The sequence below is a fragment of the Ovis aries genome, chromosome 1 (genome assembly GCF_016772045.2).
Source record: "Ovis aries strain OAR_USU_Benz2616 breed Rambouillet chromosome 1, ARS-UI_Ramb_v3.0, whole genome shotgun sequence".
In the NCBI taxonomy this organism is placed as follows: domain Eukaryota; kingdom Metazoa; phylum Chordata; class Mammalia; order Artiodactyla; family Bovidae; genus Ovis; species Ovis aries.
This window is the reverse complement of record NC_056054.1, coordinates 217,138,897-217,160,406: the sequence shown is the minus strand read 5'-3', so window position 1 is coordinate 217,160,406 and position 21,510 is coordinate 217,138,897. Positions and strand designations below refer to the sequence as shown.

The following is a 21,510-nucleotide window of genomic DNA, read 5'->3' as shown; positions in this document are numbered from 1 at the left end:
TTCCAGAGGAAAAGTGAGGCATGGATTAGTAATATTTTAACTTTGAGCTAAAAAGCCTATGTCTCTGTACTGCCACCTCCAAGACCACTTGTGGAACTGTCTTTTCCTCTGTGTTGTTTTACAGTAAGAGTGGCCAGTCGGGGGAGAGAAGCTGGGTAAAGTACAGAATGGGTGAGGGAAGGGATGGGAGTTTTTACCTGACTAATAAGAATGCCCGTGACAACAGCCAGCTGATGAAGAGCACCGATAGCACCCCTGAGTGTGGTTGGAGCAATTTCACCAATGTACATTGGAACCAAGCCTGAAATTAGCCCTGAGTGAGACATGAACATACACATTAAAGTGTAATCAGGATGACATCAACAGCAGTAACCTTGTTTTAAGTACAGTCAGTATTCTTTCTGCGTTTATTGGAAGGAAGAGGCCTTGTCACCAATGGCAGACACGATTTATGGAAAGAATGTTTGTTGATGAGACTCCAAATGAAATTGTAGTTGGAGATATAAATAGGAGGAGATGGTTAGTCATTCATCTGGCAATTATTCATAGCATTGTCTTTATTTAGTTAAAAAATTCATGTTAATATTGAGTTTGTATCATGATGCCTTAGGTTATCTTCAGAAAAGAGATTGAAGAATGCTTTAACAATATTCTTAAAAATACAATAATATTCTTACTCTAAAATCATGGGATTAAAGGAAATTAGAACAAGGCTATGCCAACCTCTTTACTTGATAAAGGTGAGAAATGACTTACCCAAGATCACAGTGCAATAGAGTGTTAGCAGGAGAACAAAGCCCTTCTTGAGTTTCCACAATGTGGAGGTGCCTCAAAGTTACACTTAAGAGTTGAGGGGCGGGGTGTGTAGAGAGGTGTTAGGGGTTAAGGGACTCAGGGGCTCTTCCCCCAATTACTGCAACCAGAGCAACCTAGCTTCTTTATTCTCTCTAAATAATGGGCTTCAGAAAAGATTTTATTCGAATAAAGACTTCTGATTCTTGCGTGTGTGCTAAGTCGCTTCAGTTGCATCTGACTCTTTGCGATCCTATGGACTGTAGCCTGCAAGGCTCCTCTGTCCATGGGATTCTCCAGGCAAGAATACTGGAGCGGGTTGCCATGTCCTCTTTCAGGGTATCTTCCCAACCCAGGGATTGAACCCACATTTCTTATGTCTCCTGCACTGGCAAGTGGGTTCTTTACCACTAGGGCCACCTGGGAAGCCCTCTGCTGCTTAAAAGAAAACAAAAATTTGAAAAGTTCTCAGCTGTTATGCCTTCTGTAGTTTTCCTAGATGCAGATGTAACCAGTCATGATGAAAATGGTGGAGAATCTAGCCATTTGCTAAGAGCATAAAAAGGTCAGAGACTAGTCAATGAGCAAAACTGAATGCAATGTTTGGCATTTTCTGAAAATAAGATTTGTCAGAGGCTTCCTCTTAGATATACTGTGGGCCTATCAAATGGAAATGTATTGTCTTTGTATAAAAGATGCTTTTGAGAATTGTTTCAATATTTTTTAATGCTTCAAATTGTTCTTAATATCCCATGAACATTTGCATGGCTGATACAGCATCTAAATTTCTGCTTTTACATGCAACTCTACTGTGTGGTCTGTTGATCTTAAAGAAGCAGGGGGGAAAAAATAAAAAATAAACTTTGTTTGGTCCTATTCTGGGCTGTAGTATTTTTGTTAAAGCCAAACATACCTCAAGAACAGAAAATGCAGATAAGCTCATAGGTCTGAAGTCTTCAGTCTAACGCTCTCTCCAACTGAGCTGTTTTGGCCACCTGGTCTGAAGTCTTATGAACTTGAAATCAAATTGTATTTTCTATTAATTTTTATTAATTTATTTTCATTAATTTTTAGCTATTTGAATGTTCATAATAGGATCAGACATAATTTTAGAAGGTGCTTGGAGAGTACAAGTTACTTAGTTATGATAGTAACAGGTTGCTATACACTGTATATAACATTTATTTTCAATTTTACTAAAAATCTTTTATAATTTTTTTTCTTATTGTATTTCAAAAAGTAGAGAGAAAATAAAGAAGAATCTTGATTTGCATCTCTTTGATGGTGTTATTAGTTGCATTTTATAGTCAAGTGAAACTGAATTTGAGTTTTCAAAACTGTAAGAAAACAAATTTGTGTTGTCTTAAGTCACTAAGTTTGAAGTAATTCATTAGAGCAGTAAGGGGGAACTAATGCTGAGGAGGAAATCGAGCCTTCTATTCAATTACTAAGGCCAGACCAAGACAGTGCCAGAATTGACGCATTCTGAATCCAAAGCTCTTCCCATATGTGAGTTGCCTCTTTACCTTGATCAAGCTATCATTTCAGTTATTTGTATTAACATTGAAAATAACAAGAAGAGCCACTTAATTAAATAATCTTAGATTTTTATTTCGAGCCTCCCTGGTAGCTCAGCTGGTAAAGAATCTGCCTGCAATACAGAAGACCAGATTTTTGGTTCAACCAATCATTGAGGATGCACAGAATTGTAGTCTTTCCTCTTTTTCAGGTAAAAGTGTTAAAAATATTTCATACAGCATTTTGTGCCATCACCTTCCCTCTCTCACCCGCAACGGTTATTATTAGTGGCTGTGATTTGGGACAATGGGTATTACTGGGATTGAGGAACAAAAGATTTGACTATTTTAGAGAATGGGCTATCCTCCCTTTCTTTAGGCTGCTGCTGGTAAATTGCTTCAGGAAGATTGAAGAGCTGTTTCCAAGAAATAGTGATTCAGATATATTTAGATGGGAAAAGCAGCTTTCCACCATTCTGAACTCCTCTACCAGCTGCTTCTGCCTGAGCCCCTCTCCCTATGGCCACCTTCACTCTAACACTTGGACCAGCCAAGTGCGGAAGCAGATAGGGTAAGGGACTGTGGCCTGAGAGATGGGCCAGAGCATCAAGGTCTTTCCAGATAGGAGAGACAGAGACATCAGTAGCCGGGCAGGCCATAAGGGTAGAGTTAGGGGTTCTGGGCATAGCAGTCTTCCAGTGTCTACTGAACAACATAAGTAATAATAACAGCTAGCTGTAGTCAGATTTTATGCTGAACATTTTACACATGTTCTCACAAGCGCCCCCACGAGGTAGATATTATTATCCTTCTCATTTAATGGATAAGAAAACCAAGAGTTAACTAATATGTCTTGGAGCATATGACTAGAAATGATGTCATTGCTTTGGATAAGAACATCTCATTACAACTCCACTTACTGGTCCCAAACCTCCCTGACTCAGAACTGAAACTTTGTGCTATTGCCTTTCCTTTTTGTGATGTCACCTTATGCTCAAAAAATTCCCTACATGTAACCACATCTACCTTGAGAATAATTTTCAGATGTACATATGTGTTTGTGTGGAAGGGTGTGTGTGTGTGTGTGCACGACTTACCACAGTAGAGTCCTGATATGCCTCTTCCTGAAATTATAAGAATGTGAGATGGTCCCAATTTCGAAAACCCCATCAAGAGAGCTCCAACTAATGAAAGAATGTTTGCTACCAACAGGGCTTTGATTCTGAAAATTTGAAAAGCAAGGATTATAAATTTAGCATCGAAACTTGATAAAAAGGATTTGCTTTCAGAGCATGCTGAGATTTTTACCAAAGAGTGATTATTTTAATTTTGTTGATAGAGCTAGTTGGGGAATCTTAAACCATGATTGCTACTTTGATTTGTCTATGTGTTAAAGCATTAACAACACATAATATTTGTAATGAGAGAATTTGGGTTGCATGTACCTAATCTCCACATCTTGATAGAGATGATTCAATTGTGATGATGACTAGTTTGCTTTAAGATAACACTTCTGAGACCATTTTAAATAGTTAACAATTAGTTTTCGACATGCTGACTGTTTTGAAGAATAAACGCCTGGTGATAGTTAAATTTAACTCTGTAGCTGTAACCTATGACACTTTTTTTTCTTTTAATGGTACAAGGTTTTAGCTGCTATAGATCATGAAAGAACTTTAAAAGTTAAGTTTTCTTTAGTATAAATTATTTGGAAGTAGATTAAAACCTGCTTTTACTTTTAGCCTTATCAGAGAACTATAATTATTCATATTTTATCAATGTATGCCAGCATATTTCCAGAATCTATGAATCAATGTCAACCAATGCAAAATACATAGTAAAGATGATAATAGCAAAAAACACCACCATTTTCAAAATTGATCATACAAATATTGACATTTGCAGGTATCTGATACTCTTCTTCCTGTTAAATGGGAAAGTGATGTACACAAAAACCTTCTTCAAAGTTCAGTCAATGACGATAAGGCCAATAAAAGCGCCTGAGTGAATGATGTGAAGATTTGTCCCACAAAGAAACGTTAAGTATCTTGTTACATTCTGTTTCAGTGTTTCAAACTTTACTAGCTGAGCTTTTCTTAAACAAGTATCTTAAACACCAGGCAGATTGTTTTTTTCCAGAAGAATAAAACTATATAATCTCATACTCATTTTCCCAACAAATCATGTGATGAGCTGGATAATACCCCACAATAGTCAACATTTTAATCTTCAGATCCTGGGAATATATCATTTTATATGGTAAAGGGATTTTTGAAGATATGATTAAGGATTAAATTGGATAATCTCTTCATCTGAAAATTGGGCCCAATGATGTACCTATATTAAGAAGGCAGAAGAGAAGGTGATGAGATGAAAGAAAGAAAGCTTTGTAATGATGTGCTTTGAAAATGGAGGAAGAGGCCACAGAAAAGGACAGAGCTGGCCACCAGAAGCTGGGGAAGGGTAAGGAAATGGACCCTTCCTTATAACCTCCAGAAGGAATAGGTCCTGCTGACACCTTGACTTCTGCCAATGAAACTGAATTTGGTTCTCTAGAACCGTAAGGAAACAAACTTGTGTTGTTTTAAGCCACTAAGTTTGTAATAATTCATTAGGGCAGTAACGGGAAACCAGTATATGGAATGGAGAAGGAAATGGCACCCCACTCCAGTGTTCTTGCCTGGAGAATCCCAGGGACAGGGGAGCCTGGTGGGCTGCCGTCTATGGGGTCGCACAGAGTTGGACGCGACTGAAGTGACTTAGCAGCAGCAGCAGCAGCAGCAGTATATGGAAATTATCAACACCCCAGAGGCAGGTGGATAGAGTGATTTAGAGCTGACCAGCTTCAGAACTGGAGAGTAGACAAACATAGGGGTGTTTCTCTATGAAGTTTTTTCTCTACACAAGGACAGAGGGTAGGCAAATTCAGTAATTTATCTTAGGAAATTGTTACTAGCTAGCTGATAATATATTCTAGTAGGGGAAAAAAAGAGAAAAAGTCATACCAGAGACAGATAGCCTGAAAGTATTTTTGATACCAGATTGCTCTCAAGTCCCTCTTCCTTACCACCAGTGGTTGCTGGAGCATTCTATACAACTTAAAGGATTTTAACTTCTACTCAGATGTGAGAAAGAGCCAAGAATAAATAATCTAAAAATACACGAAATGGTTGAATCAGGGAGAAAGAAATATAGGTCTATTTCTTTAAATCTGCTCTGAATGCTTCTGTTAGCATAAGTTTCTTCTTCATTATCATCATCTACATTTGCTCCCTACTCACTTTGTGGCAGGCAGTGTACTAAACCTTTTATATTCATTTTCATTTAATCCTCACAATAATACCACAAAAGGAGGTGTTTTTTTCCCCCACATAGCAGATGCAAGGAAATGTCTTAGAGAACCGAGGTAACTTGCTCATTAAGTTACAGAGCTGGGACTTGATCTCTGTGAAACCAAAGGTTAATGCTTGATTTTGGTCAGTTCCATTTTTGGTTCAAAAGGAAGAACACATTCAAAGGCAACAAGCTATGTATATCTTCCTTCACTCATGGTAACGTAGATTGTCCAGATCATGGTCTCCCCCACCTTACTCTGGTCCTTAAATTTTAAGTAAAATTTGACCTCGAGAACCCAAATCTATGCCAGATTTGACCTTGAGAACCCAAATAGTGGCCACAGATACCTATTTACACAATTATAAGCAAAGGCTTTTTTTAAAGCAGTAATGGAATAGTACATTTTTATTTGTTTACTTTTCATGAGTGGAGCAATGATTCTGGCAATAGGGATAATCATGTCATTTCTCAGTGACTTTTCCTAGGAAAATAATTTTTTTATAGAGACTCAACAGTTTTGTGTTAATTTTGAAGTTAAATGATTAGTTTCAGGGCTGTTCTCAAGGAAGCGAGCATTTTTCATTTTTCTACAGAAAGCTAGAAGAAACTTTGCTTTTAATCCACCACAAATAATTTAATAAATCATAATTTGACACTGTTTTGGGGTATGACCATTGTCAATGCTAGATCCTAAGACTTGAGAAGATGTGCATTCTGTTTCCATCAGCAGGACAGTAAACGTAGAGTGAGTCACTCAATTGTTAGACTCTTATCTCTAAATGAGGGACAAGGGCTTACATTTTTTTCCTTCAGTGATGAGAAGTATAAACATCAACAACTGCTAAAAGAATTGGTCTGTCCATGTTTAAAAATTTAATTTAGTTTTAATTTTATTTATTGTAGAGATAAGTAATCTAGAAAAATTTCCAATTACTGCTTAAACTTGGTTCCAACTGAAATAATTTTGAAAAAAATTTAAAATAACTAAAGCCAGTTAATGACCTGCATAATTTATGAATACTGATTTATAAAGTTCAGCTAAGGGGCTTTTCCCTGGTGGCTCAGTGGTAAAGAATCTGCTTGCCAGTGCCGGAGACATAGGTTCGATCCCTGGTCTGGGAGAATCCCACATGCCTGGGAACATCTAAGCCCCCGAGCACAACTATTGATCCTGGGTTCTAGACCCCGGGAGCCACAACTGTTGAGTCCGTGCACTGCAGTTACGGAAGCCCTCGCATCCTGGAGCCCAGGCTCCACAAGAGGAGAAGCCACTGCGATAAGCAGCCGGCACACTGCAGCTACAGAGTAGCCCCTGCTCACCACAACTAAGGAATAGCCTTCACCACAGTGAAGACCTAGCATAGCCAAAAATAGAGAAAATCATTTTTAAAAACAGCTCAGCTAAACACCAATAATTTGATAAAATTTGAAAAACTGACCATTTTCTTTTATGGTAGAGGGAAGTCCCTTTCAAATAAGAATAAGAATAAAACTTGTGTTTCTGTGCTACCTATTAGTTTACAAAAATTCTTACAGTCTTATGAAAAGCTCCAGTACAAAAGGAAGAAATTCCAAAGAATAGCAAGAAGAGATAAGAAAGCCTTCCTCAGTGATCAAGGCAAAGAAATAGAGGAAAAGAACAGAATGGGAAAGACTAGAGATCTCTTCAAGAAAATCAGAGATACCAAGGGAACATTTCATGCAAAGATGGGCTCGATAAAGGACAGAAATGGCATGGAGCTAACAGAAGCAGAAGATATTAAGAAGAGGTGGCAAGAATACACAGAAGAACTGTACAAAAAAGATCTTCACGACCCGGATAATCACGATGGTGTGATCACTCATCTAGAGCCAGACATCTTGGAATGTGAAGTCAAGCGGGCCTTAGAAAGCATCACTACGAACAAAGCTAGTGGCTGCTGCTGCTGCTAAGTCGCTTCAGTCGTGTCCGATTCTGTGTGACCCCATAGACGGCAGCCCACCAGGCTCCCCCATCCCTAAGATTCTCCAGGCAAGAACACTGGAGTGGGTTGCCATTTCCTTCTCCATTGCATGAAAGTGGAAAGTGAAAAATGAAAGTGAAGTCGCTCAGTCATGTCCGACTCTTAGCGACCCCATGGACTGCAGCCTATCAGGCTCCTCTGTCCACAGAATTTTCCAGGCAAGAGTACTGGAGTGGGTTGCCATTGGAGGTGATGGAATTCCAGTGGAGCTATTTCAAACCCCGAAAGATGATGCTGTGAAAGTGCTGCACTCAATATGCCAGCAAAGTTGGAAAATTCAGCAGTGGCCACAGGACTGGAAAAGGTGTTTGCATTCCAATCCCAAAGAAAGGCAATGCCAAAGAATGCTCAAACTACCCCACAATTGCACTCATCTCACATGCTAGTAAGGGAAGGGAAGGGAAGGGAAGGGAAGGGAAGGGAAAGTCGCTTAGTCATGTCTGACTCTTTGCGACCCCATTGACTGTAGCCTACCAGGCTTCTCAGTCCATGGGATTTTCCAGGCAAGAGTACTGGAGTGGGTTGTCATTTCCTTCTCCGGGGGATCTTCCCGACCCAGGGATCGAACCCAGGTCTCCCGCATTGTAGGCAGACATGCTAGTAAAGTAATGCTCAAAATTCTCCAAGCCAGGCTTCAGCAATACGTGAACCATGAACTTCCAGATGTTCAAGCTGGTTTTAGAAAAGGCAGAGGAACCAGAGATCAAATTGCCAACATCAGCTGGATCATGGAAAAAGCAAGAGAGTTCCAGGAAAACATCTACTTCTGCTTTATTGACTATGCCAAAGCCTTTGACTGTGTGGATCACAATAAACTGTGGAAAATTCTGAAAGAGATGGGAATACCAGACCACCTGACCTGCCTCTTGAGAAACCTATATGCAGGTCAGGAAGCAACAGTTAGAACTGGACATGGACCAACAGACTGGTTCCAAATAGGAAAAGGAGTACGTCAAGGCTGTATATTGTCGCCCTGCTTATTTAACTTATATGCAGAGTACATCATGAGAAATGCTGGACTGGAAGAAACACAAGCTGGAATCAAGATTGCCGGGAGAAATATCAATAACCTCAGATATGCAGATGACACCACCCTTATGGCAGAAAGTGAAGAGCCACTAAAAAGCCTCTTGATGAAAGTGAAAGAGGAGAGTGAAAAAGTTGGCTTAAAGCTCAACATTCAGAAAACAAAGATCATGGCATCCGGTTGCATCACTTCATGGGAAATAGATGGGGAAACAGTGGAAACAGTATCAGACTTTATTTTTGGGGGCTCCAAAATCACTGCAGACGGTGATTGCAGCCATGAAATCAAAAGACGCTTACTCCTTGGAAGAAAAGTTATGACCAACCTAGATACGATATTCAAAAGCAGAGACATTACTTTGCCCACTAAGGTCCGTCTAGTCAAGGCTATGGTTTTTCCAGTAGTCATGTATGGATGTGAGAGTTGGACTGTGAAGAAGGCTAAGCACCGAAGAATTGATGCTTTTGAACTGTGGTGTTGGAGAAGACTGTTGAGAGTCCCTTGGACTGCAAGGAGATCCAACCAGTCCATTCTAAAGGAGATCAGCCCTGGGATTTCTTTGGAAGGAATGGTGCTAAAGCTGAAACGCCAGTACTTTGGCCACCTCATGAGAAGAGTTGACTCATTGGAAAAGACTCTGATGCTGGGAGGGATTGAGGGCAGGAGGAGAAGGGGACGACAGAGGATGAGATGGCTGGATGGCATCAGTGACACGATGCACTTGAGTCTGAGTGAACTCCGGGAGTTGGTGATGGACAGGGAGGCCTGGTGTGCTGCGATTCATGGGGCTGCAAAGAGTCGGACATGACTGAGCGACTGAACTGAACTGAACTGAATATCCAAAGAGGGAAAACTATAATTTAAAGTAGGAATTTTAATAATTAAATGAATTGTAACCCAGTACACCAACGCAGGAGAATTAAGAGATGCAGGTTCAGACCCTGTGTTGGGAAAATCCCGGGGAGAAGGGCATGGCAGCCCACTTCACTATTCTTGCCTGGAGAATCCCATGGACAGAGGAGCCTTGTGGGCTACAACAGTAGAGTCATGAAGAGCTGGACACGACTGAGCACACACATTACTAAGGTATTTACCTAAATCATTTAGATCTTTACAAGTTTTTGCATTTTCTAATTTTTCCATATTTGCATATTTTTATCATCAGAGAAAAGTGCTAAAGAAAAAAGTGGATGCAAAGACCAGAAAATAAATATAAAGAAATAACTGTTTGATTTTCTATTTTATTTCCTGTCTATCAATAACGTCAGATATGCAGATAACAACCTTATGGCAGAAAGTAAAGGGGAACTAGAGCCTCCTGATGAAAGTGAAAGAGGAGAGTGAAAAAAACTCGCTTAAAACTCAGCATTCAAAAAACTAAGATCATGGCATCGGGTCCCATCACTTCATGGCAAATGGGTGGGGAAACAATGGAAACAGTGACAGACTTTATTTTCTTTGGCTTCCAAATCACTGCAGATGGTGACTACAGCCATGAAATTAAAAGACGCTTGCTCCTTGGAAGAAAAGCTATGACAAACCTAGACAGCATGTTAAAAGGCAGAGACATTACTTTACCGACAAAGGTCCATATAGTCAAAGCTATGGTTTTTCCAGTAGTCATGTATGGATGTGAGAGTTGGACCATAAAGAAGGCTGAGCACCCAAGAATTGATGCTTTTGCACTGTGGTGTTGGCGAAGACTCTTGAAAGTCCCTTGGGCTGCTAGGAGACCAAACCAGTCCATCCTAAAGGAAATCAGTTCTGAATATTCACTGAAAAGACTGATGCTGAAGTTGAGGCGCCAATACTTTGGCCACCTGATGTGAAGAACAGACTCAATGGAAAAGACCCTGATGCTGGGAAAGATTGAAGGCAGGAGAACAAGCGGACAACAGAGGACGAGATGGTTGGATGGTATCACCAACTCGATGGACGTGAATTTGAGCAAGCTCCGGGAACTGGTGATGGACAGGAAAGCCTGGTGTGCTGCAGTCCATGAGGCTGCAAACAGATGGACACGACTGAGCAACTGGACTGAGTTGATGGGGGTGGGGGAACTCTAAGAGCTTTAGTATTTCACATGACTAAATGAAATTTGGATGTAAAGGAGTTCTACTGATGTTTTTAATCCAAAACACGAAGCTTGAATCCAAAACAGAAAGTTGAGGAATTTGCTTCATTTGTGGTTGGGTTTTGAGACAGCAGTAGCAGCAGCTAGAAACCCCCTATCAAGTACACTGGGCAACTGGGAGTTGGTGATATTGACTTAACCTTATGATTTGACTGATCCAGATGTCAAGTTCTAATCTGAAAAGGAAAAACTGGGTGTCTGAGAAATGGAGCAATTTGGTAAAGCCAACAATAGATTTAAAAATTCCATGCCTGACTCTTCCCTTGAGTTCGTGACTAAACCACATGGGCTGTGGTTTCTTAATACATTCTATAAGTTATAAAGTCAGAGACTCAAAGTGATTATCTAGAAATACACACCAAATTCACTTTTTCTGTAAATATCTTCACAATCAAGTAGTTTACTGCAACAGCTTTCTCTATTATTTGGTCCAGGAAGTAAAAGTGTTAATCACTTGGTCGTGTCCAACTCTTTGTGACCCCATGGAGTGTAGCCCACCGGGCTCCTCTGTCCATGGAATTCTCCAGGAAAGAATACTGGAGTGGGTTGCTATTTCTTTTCCCAAGGGAACTTCCTGACCCAGGGATCAAATCTGGGTCTCCTGCATTGCATTCAGAATTTTTACCATCTAAGACACCAGGGAAGCCCTTATTTGGTCCCATACCAACCTAACTCATAAGGTCATGAATTGAAAAAAACAACTCCAAAACTATCCCACAAAATGGAAGATTATTTCTTTCTAAACAAATTCTGAAACCCCAAATAGTGACTTTTCTGTGTGTACGCTTATTTATGAAATTTGCCTACCTTCCAAGCTTGTCCCCAAGCAACCCTCCAAAGAACGATGCAATCATTCCACCAACTGCAAAGCTGGACACAGACAGGGACCAGAACATGGTGATGAGGCTAGCTGACGTCATAGCCTCTTCCTCAGCCCAAGAGACTGGTGTTGGACCTCCTGGGCTTGTGGGCAATTCCTTTGTACTGTTGAGAGCATAGTTGTTGATAGCTATTCCGTCATCCAGTGAAACACCGAGAACATGTCTATAGTGGGTTATAATTACCTAAGGAGATAAAATAAAGAAAAATAGCTGAAATATTTCAAACATTCTATATATTTTTGGCTTGTTTTTCCTTGAAAGTATTTGTTAGGTGTTCAAGCAGGATTATTTCAATTATGTGTGTTATGCACATACTAATGCATATAGATTGCTTACAGTTGACCACATCCTATAAAACAGGTCACAGATTCCAGTGCCAACAGGAACCTGGCAGGAACAAACAAGTCAAGGAAGCAAGAAGAAGCTTGATAACTTGAGGGCTGAAATATAGTCTACACTATTGAGAATATGGGCTCCAGGGGTAAAGAATCTGCTTGCTAATGTAGGAGACATGGGTTCAATCCCTGAGTCAGGAAGATCCCTGGAGAAGGGAATGGCAACCCACACCAGTATTCTTGCCTGGGAAATCCCATGGACAGAGGAGCCTGGTGGGCTACAGTCTATGGAGTCACAAAGAGTCTGATACGACTCAGTGGCTAAACAACAACTATTGGGAATAGAATACTGAGTGGGCAGGATTTCTTTGTCCCATCTGAAGGAGGAAGCTGCAATTGGAGACTAGCATTGCATGGCCTTTAATTTTTAAAGAGAAGCCAGACGTGTATTTTTATGTAAAATTCTTCAAGTTTTAAAGATTGGCAACTGTCCATATTGAAACTATCCTGCAAGCTGAAAAGATACATTTCCATGCCACTGTTAGCCCTGCATAGCAGGATTTAAATTGGCTACTGTAAATATTTTAACAGAAACAAAAAAGTGGATATAAGAAAAAAGTTTGAGAAAGTTGAGGCCAAAAATAAAGTTAGCATACAAAATTCAAACACCAGGTGCTCTATCCTTGCTTTAGGTGAGCTACATATTTATTAATAAGTTTCCCAGCAGCCAGTGAAAAGAGAGGAAAACAATCATGTATATGGGTGAATTCTGAAGATCAAAACCAACTCAGAAGTGGCTGAGAAGGTATTGGGACCTAAAGGAAGTGTCTTGTGTGGATCCTCAGAGTGCAGTAGGTAACAGAGTAAACAGTGTTCAAAACTAGATTTCACAGAGCCATATTTTATAATGTTTCAGTAGAGGCAAACTCAAACAAAAGTATAATTGAGTAAAGGCACATCCTTCCGGCTCTTCCTTCTTCCATGCCATTCCTCCGGATGATTTGGTCACCACTTGGCAGCAGTGGGCTGGGAGGACCTCTAACAATGACCTGGAATGCAGCTGTCCTAGGCTGCCAGACCTGGGCAAAGTCCTATGTGGTAAAGTCAGCTGATGAAGGAGAGAACTTACATCCTCTTATGATAAAAGAACTCCAATCCAGACCTTTGCCTCATGGGAAGGTCACTCTATATGGATAATATACACAGAAGAAAGGCTGAAAGGAAATAGCCCAGATGTTTTCAGCAGTTTGCCCTACATGAATAATCATTAATGGTTTTCTTTCTGAAACTTTCTGCAACAGGTATGCATAATATTCACAGTCATAAAAAAAATGTGATTTAAAAATACCCTAAAATAATCCCAAATGTCATTCTGCTAATAAAAAACAAATTCTTCTTACACAACAGTGTTTAAACAGCTCTTTAAATACAGATGGAAGGGGCTATAGAGGGGCACTAATCCTGATGCTGGAGAGGGATGACCTCTGTTGTCATGTCTGGCTCTAGGACTTGGATTAGAGGAGGGGAACCTTAGGTTAATTTTTACGTCTAACACTGAAGAGGATGGTTTAAATAAGGATTTGAAAAGTTCTCCAAGGAGAGAAAAGGTTCTACCAATGCCAAATTTCAGGAATCCTGCTACATTGGCACATGTTATCCGCCACAGAAAAAAAGATATGACCCCCTAGAGTGATTCCTTAAATCTCTCAGCCTTGGCAAGACCTGCCACATTCATGATGCTATGTGGTGCCTAACCAGAGAGCATCTTTTGGTCCAAGGAGCAACCCTTTTCAACAGACGGACTTGGCAAGTACACATTCACACATTCACACCCTGTAGTCTCTTACATCTTCCTTAGAGTCCACTATGTTAAGAGAAGCAGACGAAATACGATGGGTTCACAGAGAACACCCAGCAGAAGCTGGTATTGTCACCTTATGCCATCCCTTTCCCCAGCTTCTCCTCTCTGTCTCTCTCCCTCTTCTTCATTCACTAAACGCTTTATGTTTATATCAATCACTGTGCTTGGCACTGGTGTTAAGAAGAGGAACACAATATCAGTCCCACCCTAAGTGGCCTGATGGTCTGAATTAGGGAAGGGAGTAAAGTCCTGATTTCCCCCACTTACAGGCTGTGGGATCTGAGACAAATGACATCTCTCTCCTGTGTATTTCCTGGAAACCAGAGTAGGGATGCATACGGTAAAAGTGAAAAATGATAGAAAGTATCCAATATTAAAAATACCCAAAGAGTCAACGTGGAGAAAACCCAAACTTTGTTGGACTTCTTGACTTATTTAAAAGGTTTATATTATTTTACTTTGGATCACACATGGGAGACTGACGTAGAGGGAAGGACTAGAATCTTTCCAGTGTTAGGCTCCTACAGAGTTTCTCCTTTGCTTGTCTATTTTTTTTTTTCTTGTGATGAGAACTCAGGATTTACCCTCTTAACAACTTTCATATATAGCACACAGCTGTATTAGCTATATTTAGTTACATTTGTCATGTTGAACATCACTTCTCTAGTACTTACTTATCTTACAGTTAAAAGTTTGTACCTTTTAACTACCTTTATCTGATTCCACCCCCTCCCCACCCAAGGCTCCAAAATGCTTTGATCTGGACAAAAAATGGGCATAACCAGGTTGTTGGGCGAATCAGCAGGGGAGAGCCTATGTTGGCTCCTGACACACAGTGAGTTGGTGCTCGGTACATGTTCCTGCACTGAAAAAAACCTATACTTCCACTGTTTCTTCTTACACCCTGGCATTTCTATCCATTTTTGGCTAGGAGCTCTGAATATATGCTGCAATAAGCTCTTAAGCCTTTTTTTGTTTTTTTTTTTTAAATCCTTTTGGCACGTGGTATTCTGGCTGAAGTTTTCTGTGAGCTCAGCGAACAGCAGAATCAGAGATCAAGAATTATTCATTACTCTTTCTTTTTCTATGAGGGTTATTAAATGAGGAGTAAAGGTCAAGTTATCAGCGTTGGAATCACGCACGTGGTACCTGACAGAAGACCGGATTACCACATGTTCCCCATGTGGGCACATTCTATCTCTCTGGATGAGGAGCTGATATCTTTCTGCCACTGACAGAAATTGCCAAAAAGAGAACTTGTATGTTTCACTTGCCTGTTGAGGTGCATTGATCACACCAATGTCATATCCAAACTGGAAGGAACTCAGCACAGCAGTGAAGACAGCCAAAACCAAGGTCCCGGTGACCTGCGGGGAATGGAACACAGGGCTGGGAAACACCAGGCAATTCCAGTTACCCACCACCCATCAGTCTGCAGCATGGGCTTCTGACAGTTTCCATGGGCTGGTTCTTGCCACTTGATACTTACTCATCATATACCCCTATGTTCCTGGCAGGGCTCATTCATATGGGACTGTGGGTGTCTTTCATTTCCCCTATACTGCCAAAGCAGCAAAAAGTCTGGGACAGCTTCCTCCAGGGAAGGAACCAAACATCCTTCTCCACATGTGTATGTGCTAAGTCGCTTCAGTTGTGTCTGACTCTGCAACCCCATGGACGATAGCCTGTCAGGCTCCTCTGTCCATGGGATTCTCCAGGCAAGAATACTGGAGTGGGTTGCCATGCCCTTCTCCAGGGGATCTTCCCAACCCAGGTCTCCCGCATTGCACACGAATTCTTTACCGTCTGAGTTACCCGGGAAGTTCAAGAATACTGAAGTGGCTAGCCAATGCCTTCTCCAGGCTTCTCCTGCATTGCAGCTGGATTCTTTACTGAGCTACAAGGGAATCTGAGTTCTTTATATGAATAGGCAGGGTTTTGAGATAGGAGATATGATGGGTTCCTTGTGTCAGACTCAGCGTGTACTGGGAAGCATGAAAAAATTTTCAGATAACAAAAAACCCTAAGTGATGGGATCAGGGCATATATGTTTAAAGAAGCGCCCACAGGACACGATACTAAATTGTCTCCAAGAACTGCTTTACAAATGAAGTCACTTACTTTGCATCTTGACATGGAAGCATGATGCTGTATGTGCAGAGTTGTAAGTAGCACCCGGAAACTTGAACTTGAGAACCAAACCAGAAATGCAACCAAGAGGGCTGGGCATGGAAGTTACAGAGTGCAGAAGAGCAGCAAGGCAGGAGGCCCAGAAGCCGCTGGCTGGAGACCACCTCTTCCCACAGCGCTCAGCTCTGCCCTTGGCAGGCTAATGTTTTCTCCTGAAAGACTGTTGTGCACCTGCTCTCTGTCATACATGGTTCTGCATTCTCATCTTTGTCATTAAATCTCCTCTCCTATAAGACAAGGGGCTTCCTAGGTGGTGCTGGCGGTGGAGAGCCCGCCTGCCAATGCAGGAGACAGATGTGGGTTCAATCCCTGGGTCGGGAAGATCCCCTGGAGGAAGAAATGGCAACCCACTCCAGTATTCTTGCCTGGAGAATCCCTTGGACAGAGGAGCCTGGCGGACTACAGACCATGGGGAAGGACAGAATCAGACATGACTCAAGTGATTTAGTATCTCTTCACACACACACTGTGTGTGTGTGTGTGTGTGTGTAATAGTTTTCTCTTGTCACTATTACAAAAAAATCAACAAACTAGTGGCTTAAGTAACACAAATGTATTACTTTACAGTTCTTGTAGGTCAAAAGTCTGATACTAGTCTCACCAGACTATAATTAAGGTGTTGGCAAGCTGTGTTCTTCTCTGGAGGATGTAGAGGAAAATTTGAGTGGATAGAATTTTGGTCCTTCTTGTTGAAGGACCAGAGTCTGTGCTGGCTGTAAAGCAAGGGCCATTCCCAGCTCTGGAGGCCACAACATCCCTTGATTAGTTGTGCCCTTCCTTCATCTTCATAACAGAATCTCCCTATCTCAAGGTCCATAACAGTAAAGATGTTTGGAAGGCCCTTTTTTCTGTGTAAGGTAACAGATTCACATGGGACAAAGGACACAACCAGGGACAGTTAAGAGTATCTTTTGAGGGCTCTTATTCTGCCAACAGCACTCCTCACAACAGTACCATTAGTATCCCTATTTTATAGGTAACTAGGCTAGGTTATGGCACCCCACTCCAGTACTCTTGCTGGAAAATCCCATGGGCAGAGGAGCCTGGTAGGCTGCAGTCCATGGGGTTGCTAAGAGTCGGACATGACTGAGCAACTTCACTTTCACATTTCACTTTCACACATTGGAGAAGGAAATGGCAACCCACTCCAGTGTTCTTGCCTGGAGAATCCCAGGGACGGAGGGGCCTATTGGGCTGCCGTCTATGGGGTCGCACAGAGTCAGACACGACTGAAGCGACTTAGCAGCAGCAGCAGCAGGCTAGGTTAAGGTCTTACAGCCAGTAAGTTGTAGAATAATGATTTGGATCTAGAACCTATGCTTTTAATTACTTGGTTATTTTGAATTTCTCACGAATCAGAAGACATTCAAAAGCCAAACATATCTGAAAATCTAGGATCCTAATTTTCCTAAATTGGAAAAAATATCCAAGAGTGCACATATTCATCGAATTTGCCAATTTTGATGCTGAAGCCAAATGACCAAACACCCACCAATTCCAAGCGCATTTTCCTACCACTCACCACACAAATGCCCGCCATCCTCACACACCCACAGAAGACTTTTGTGAAGTTTTTGGCAAAAATTGAAAAAACAAACAAAGGCTACTCAACTGCTCCTCTGTAGCTTAGCTGAAGAACCTTAGGTTCTACCCAACACCAAGCCCAGAGCCACAATATGCTCTCCCAGTTTCCTCCCCACATCCCCTGTCCCTCCAGCGGCAGGGTCTCCCAGCACCCGGTGTCTTAGTGACGCCCCTCCCACCCCAGGCTTCTGCTCTCTGCTGGCTCTCCGGTCCCTACCAGACAAGCATATGGTTCCTCTCTTATTTTGAGTGCAACCAGGGACCATGGCAGTGGTGAGCGGGAATGGAAGTTGGGGGGAAGGCAGTGGCGGTAGCAGGTTTGGCCTGCTGTACCCAGGTGGTGCAGCGGTAAAGAATCCACCTGCCAATGCAGGAGACCCAAGAGACGCGGGTTTGATCCCTGGGTCGAGAAGATTCCCTGCAGGAGGAAATGGCAACCTGCGCCAGTATTCTTGCCTCGAAAATTCCACAGACAGAGGAGCCTGGCAGGCTACAATCTGTGCATGCTGCGTGCTAAATCGCTTCAGTCATGTCCAACTCTTTGTGACCCTATGGACTGTAACCTGCCTGGCTCCTCCATCCATGGGGATTCTCCAGGTCAGACTACTGGAGCGGGTTTTCCCTTCTCCAGGGTTTCTTTGTGACCCAGGGATTGAATCCGCACCTCTTACAGCTCTTACATCAGCAGGTGGGTTCTTTACATTAGCACCCTGGGAAGCTCGAGGCTACAGTCCAGAGAGTTTCAAAGAGTGGATACGACCGAGTGCATGTGCTTGCATATGGACACACACACACACACACACACGCACTCCATCAGCCTTCCTCTGACACTCCAAATGAGTCTCAGTCACAACAGTGTTAGCTGTTCCTACATTTCTTTGACAAAAATAAGTTAATTTTTAAAGATAGAACTCCCGTTTCATTACCTCCCAATTAAATTGTTCTAAGCCATTGCTGTAGGAATGCTGGAGTTGCCCCTAAGATCACTTTCTTCCACCTAAAGATAACAAAAAATACCACTGAGAAGGAGACAGGAAAGAGAGGTTTTTTAATTTATTTTTTAATTGTAAGAGAATTGCTTTAAAATGTTGTTTTGGTTTCTGTCATACAACTTGAATCAGCCATATATATATATATATATATATATATATATATATATATATCAACAAAGTTCCATCTAGTCAAAGCTTTGGTTTTTCTAGTTGCTGCTGCTGCTAAGCCACTTCAGTCGTGTCCAACTCCTAGTGACCCCATGGACTGCAGCCTACCAGGCTTCTCCATCCATGGGATTTTCTGGTAGTCATGTATGAATGTGTGAGTTGAACTATAAAGAAAGCTGAGTGCTGAAGAATTGATGCTTTTGAACTGTGGTGTTGGAGAAGACTCTTGAGAGTCCCTTGGACAGCACAGAGATCCAACCAGTCCATCCTAAGGGAGATCAGTCCTGAATATTCATTGGAAGGACCGATGCTAAAGAGGAAACTCCAATACTTTGGCCACTTGATTTGAGGAACTAACTCATTTTCAGACCTGATGCTAGGAATGATTGAAGGTGGGAGGAGAAGGGGACGACAGAGGATGAGATGGTTGGATGGCATCACTGACTCAATGGACATGAGTTTGAGTAAACTCCAGGAGTTGGTGATGGACAGGGAAGTCTGCCATCCTGTAGTCCATGGGGTCACAAAGAGTCAGATATGAATGAACGACTGAACCGGAACTGGAACTGGAGCTCCTCCCTCCTGAGCCTCCATCCCCTCCTCCCAGCCCACCCCTCTAGGTCATCACAGAGCACCAGGCTGGGCTCCCTGTGTTGTATAGCAACTTCCCACCTGCCACCTATTTCACACATGATAGTGTACATATGTCAATGCTACTTTCTTCACTCGTCCCACTCAGGAGAGGTTTTAAATGTTTAGAAATCGTAGACTATTCTTAAAATCTTTGTCCTCTGGTCTTCCTGGCTTCTTTTCTTTAGTGAAGGCTCTGGTCCTGCCACCCTATGGCCTGTAGTTCCCCACTTTAACTCCTCGAGAGAGAAATTTTTGGTCAGATAAGGAGCAATCTCATTTATTTTAAGCGGGTTATTTGAATTCCCAACTGAAGCGATCATTCCAAATATTGAAGTCTCTGGAACTGTTTGATTGCATTTTCTTTTTTTGTTTTGTATCTCTTACTTTCAGGCTTGATTTCCCTCTCTGAACTCCATTCTGAACTGGCTCTTTGCGTCTCATCTTTTCCTTTTCCATTGTCAAATAAAAAGAGGTAACATTTGTAGTCAACCCTCTATGTGGTTAGATTTGGTCAGAGAAAGTTTTGTTTATGAGAGGGAGAATTTCTGAAAACTACTACATTTGAATTAGCCCATTAACCCTAATTCATTCAATCTATCATCCAAGAGACTGACCCACAAATAAGCATAGGAGCTAGTGATAACTTAGCTGGGAGCTCACTCTGTCCAGGCTCTGTGATCTAACTGGTTTGTCTTTTCTCTCAATAACCTTGTAGGTTGGAATTCTACCGTTTTACCTATGGGAAAACTGATACAGAAAGGGTAAGGACCTTGTCTGAAGGCCTGTAACCACCAAGTGGTAGAAGATATTCAAGTCTTTTCTCAACCTTTCATAGGCTGCTGCTGCTGCTAAGTCACTTCAGTCGTGTCCGACTCTGTGCGACCCCATAGACAGCAGCCCACCAGGCTCCCCGTCCCTGGGATTCTCCAGGCAAGAACACTGGAGTGGGTTGCCGTTTCCTTCTCCAATGATGAAAGTGAAAAGTGAAAGCGAAGCCGCTCAGTCGTATCCGACTCGCAGCAACCCCAGGAACTGCAGCACCAGGCTCCTCCGTCCATGGGATTTTCCAGGCAAGAGTACTGGAGTGGGGTGCCATTACCTTCTTCGTTTTCATAGGCAGCAAAGTATCAAGTCTGCACTTTTTGAAAGACATTGGGAGCTTAATAATTTTAAGTTAAAGAAAGCTATGCTCTATATCCAATTAAAAATATGCTGCTGGATAAATGTAGAAGAAAAGAATGTGGGCAAGTAGGGTAAACCTTAACATAGAACAAAATGTGGTGTTTATTTTGTGACTTAGAGGTCAGATGGAGTCCATCAGGAAAAACAAAACTTGGGAGTCAGAAAACCTATAAGAGTCCCATCCAGGCCCTTAACATCCCCAACTGTCAGTTTCTTTGCCCCCAAAATGGGTATAATAGTTATGCATAGCAGAGAAGGCAGTGGCACCCCACTCCAGTACTCTTGCCTGGAAAATCCCATGGATGGAGGAGCCTGGTGGGCTGCAGACCATGGGGTCACTAAGAGTTGGACACGATTGAGCGACTTCACTTTCGCTTTTCACTTTCATGCATTGGAGAGGGAAATGGCAACCCACTCCAGTGTTCTTGCCTGGAGAATCCCAGGGACAGAGGAGCCTGGTGGGAGGCCATCTATGGGGCCGCAAAGAGTCGGACACGACTGAAGCGACTCAGCAGCAGCAGCAGCAGTTATGCATAGACTTATTATAAAGACTGAATAAGACACACACTATGCTCTTCCTATAAACAGTAAAAGGGCTATAAAGCAACTGATTTTTAATCACATCATTATCATCTTGTTCATCACTCTTGCCAAAAAAACCACCTGTCAATTTTTCAAACATACAATTTTCACAACACTACTATAAAATATCCCCATTTTGCAGGTGAGGAAACCAGGGCTCAGAGACTAAGTGGTATTCCCAACACACATAGCTGGTAAATAACAGATACTCTTTTATTAGAACCAAAAGCTCATCTTAAACTCCCACTGCTAAACAAAATGATTTTCAGATTTTCAGCAGCTATTGATTGACT

General features: G+C 41.9%; 1 protein-coding gene across 1 annotated transcript in view; it reads right to left on the bottom strand.

Moving 5' to 3' along the window:
• Positions 1–21,510, bottom strand: part of SLC2A2 (solute carrier family 2 member 2) — a 37,676-nt gene that overhangs the window by 13,866 nt on the left and 2,300 nt on the right. Inside the window, exons 2-5 of the mRNA XM_004003162.6 lie at positions 15,161–15,253; positions 11,617–11,873; positions 3,407–3,531; positions 198–313 (exon numbers count right to left, since the gene is read on the bottom strand). Coding sequence (XP_004003211.1) covers positions 198–313; positions 3,407–3,531; positions 11,617–11,873; positions 15,161–15,253 — 591 coding nt within the window. The remainder of the gene's footprint in view (positions 1–197; positions 314–3,406; positions 3,532–11,616; positions 11,874–15,160; positions 15,254–21,510) is intronic.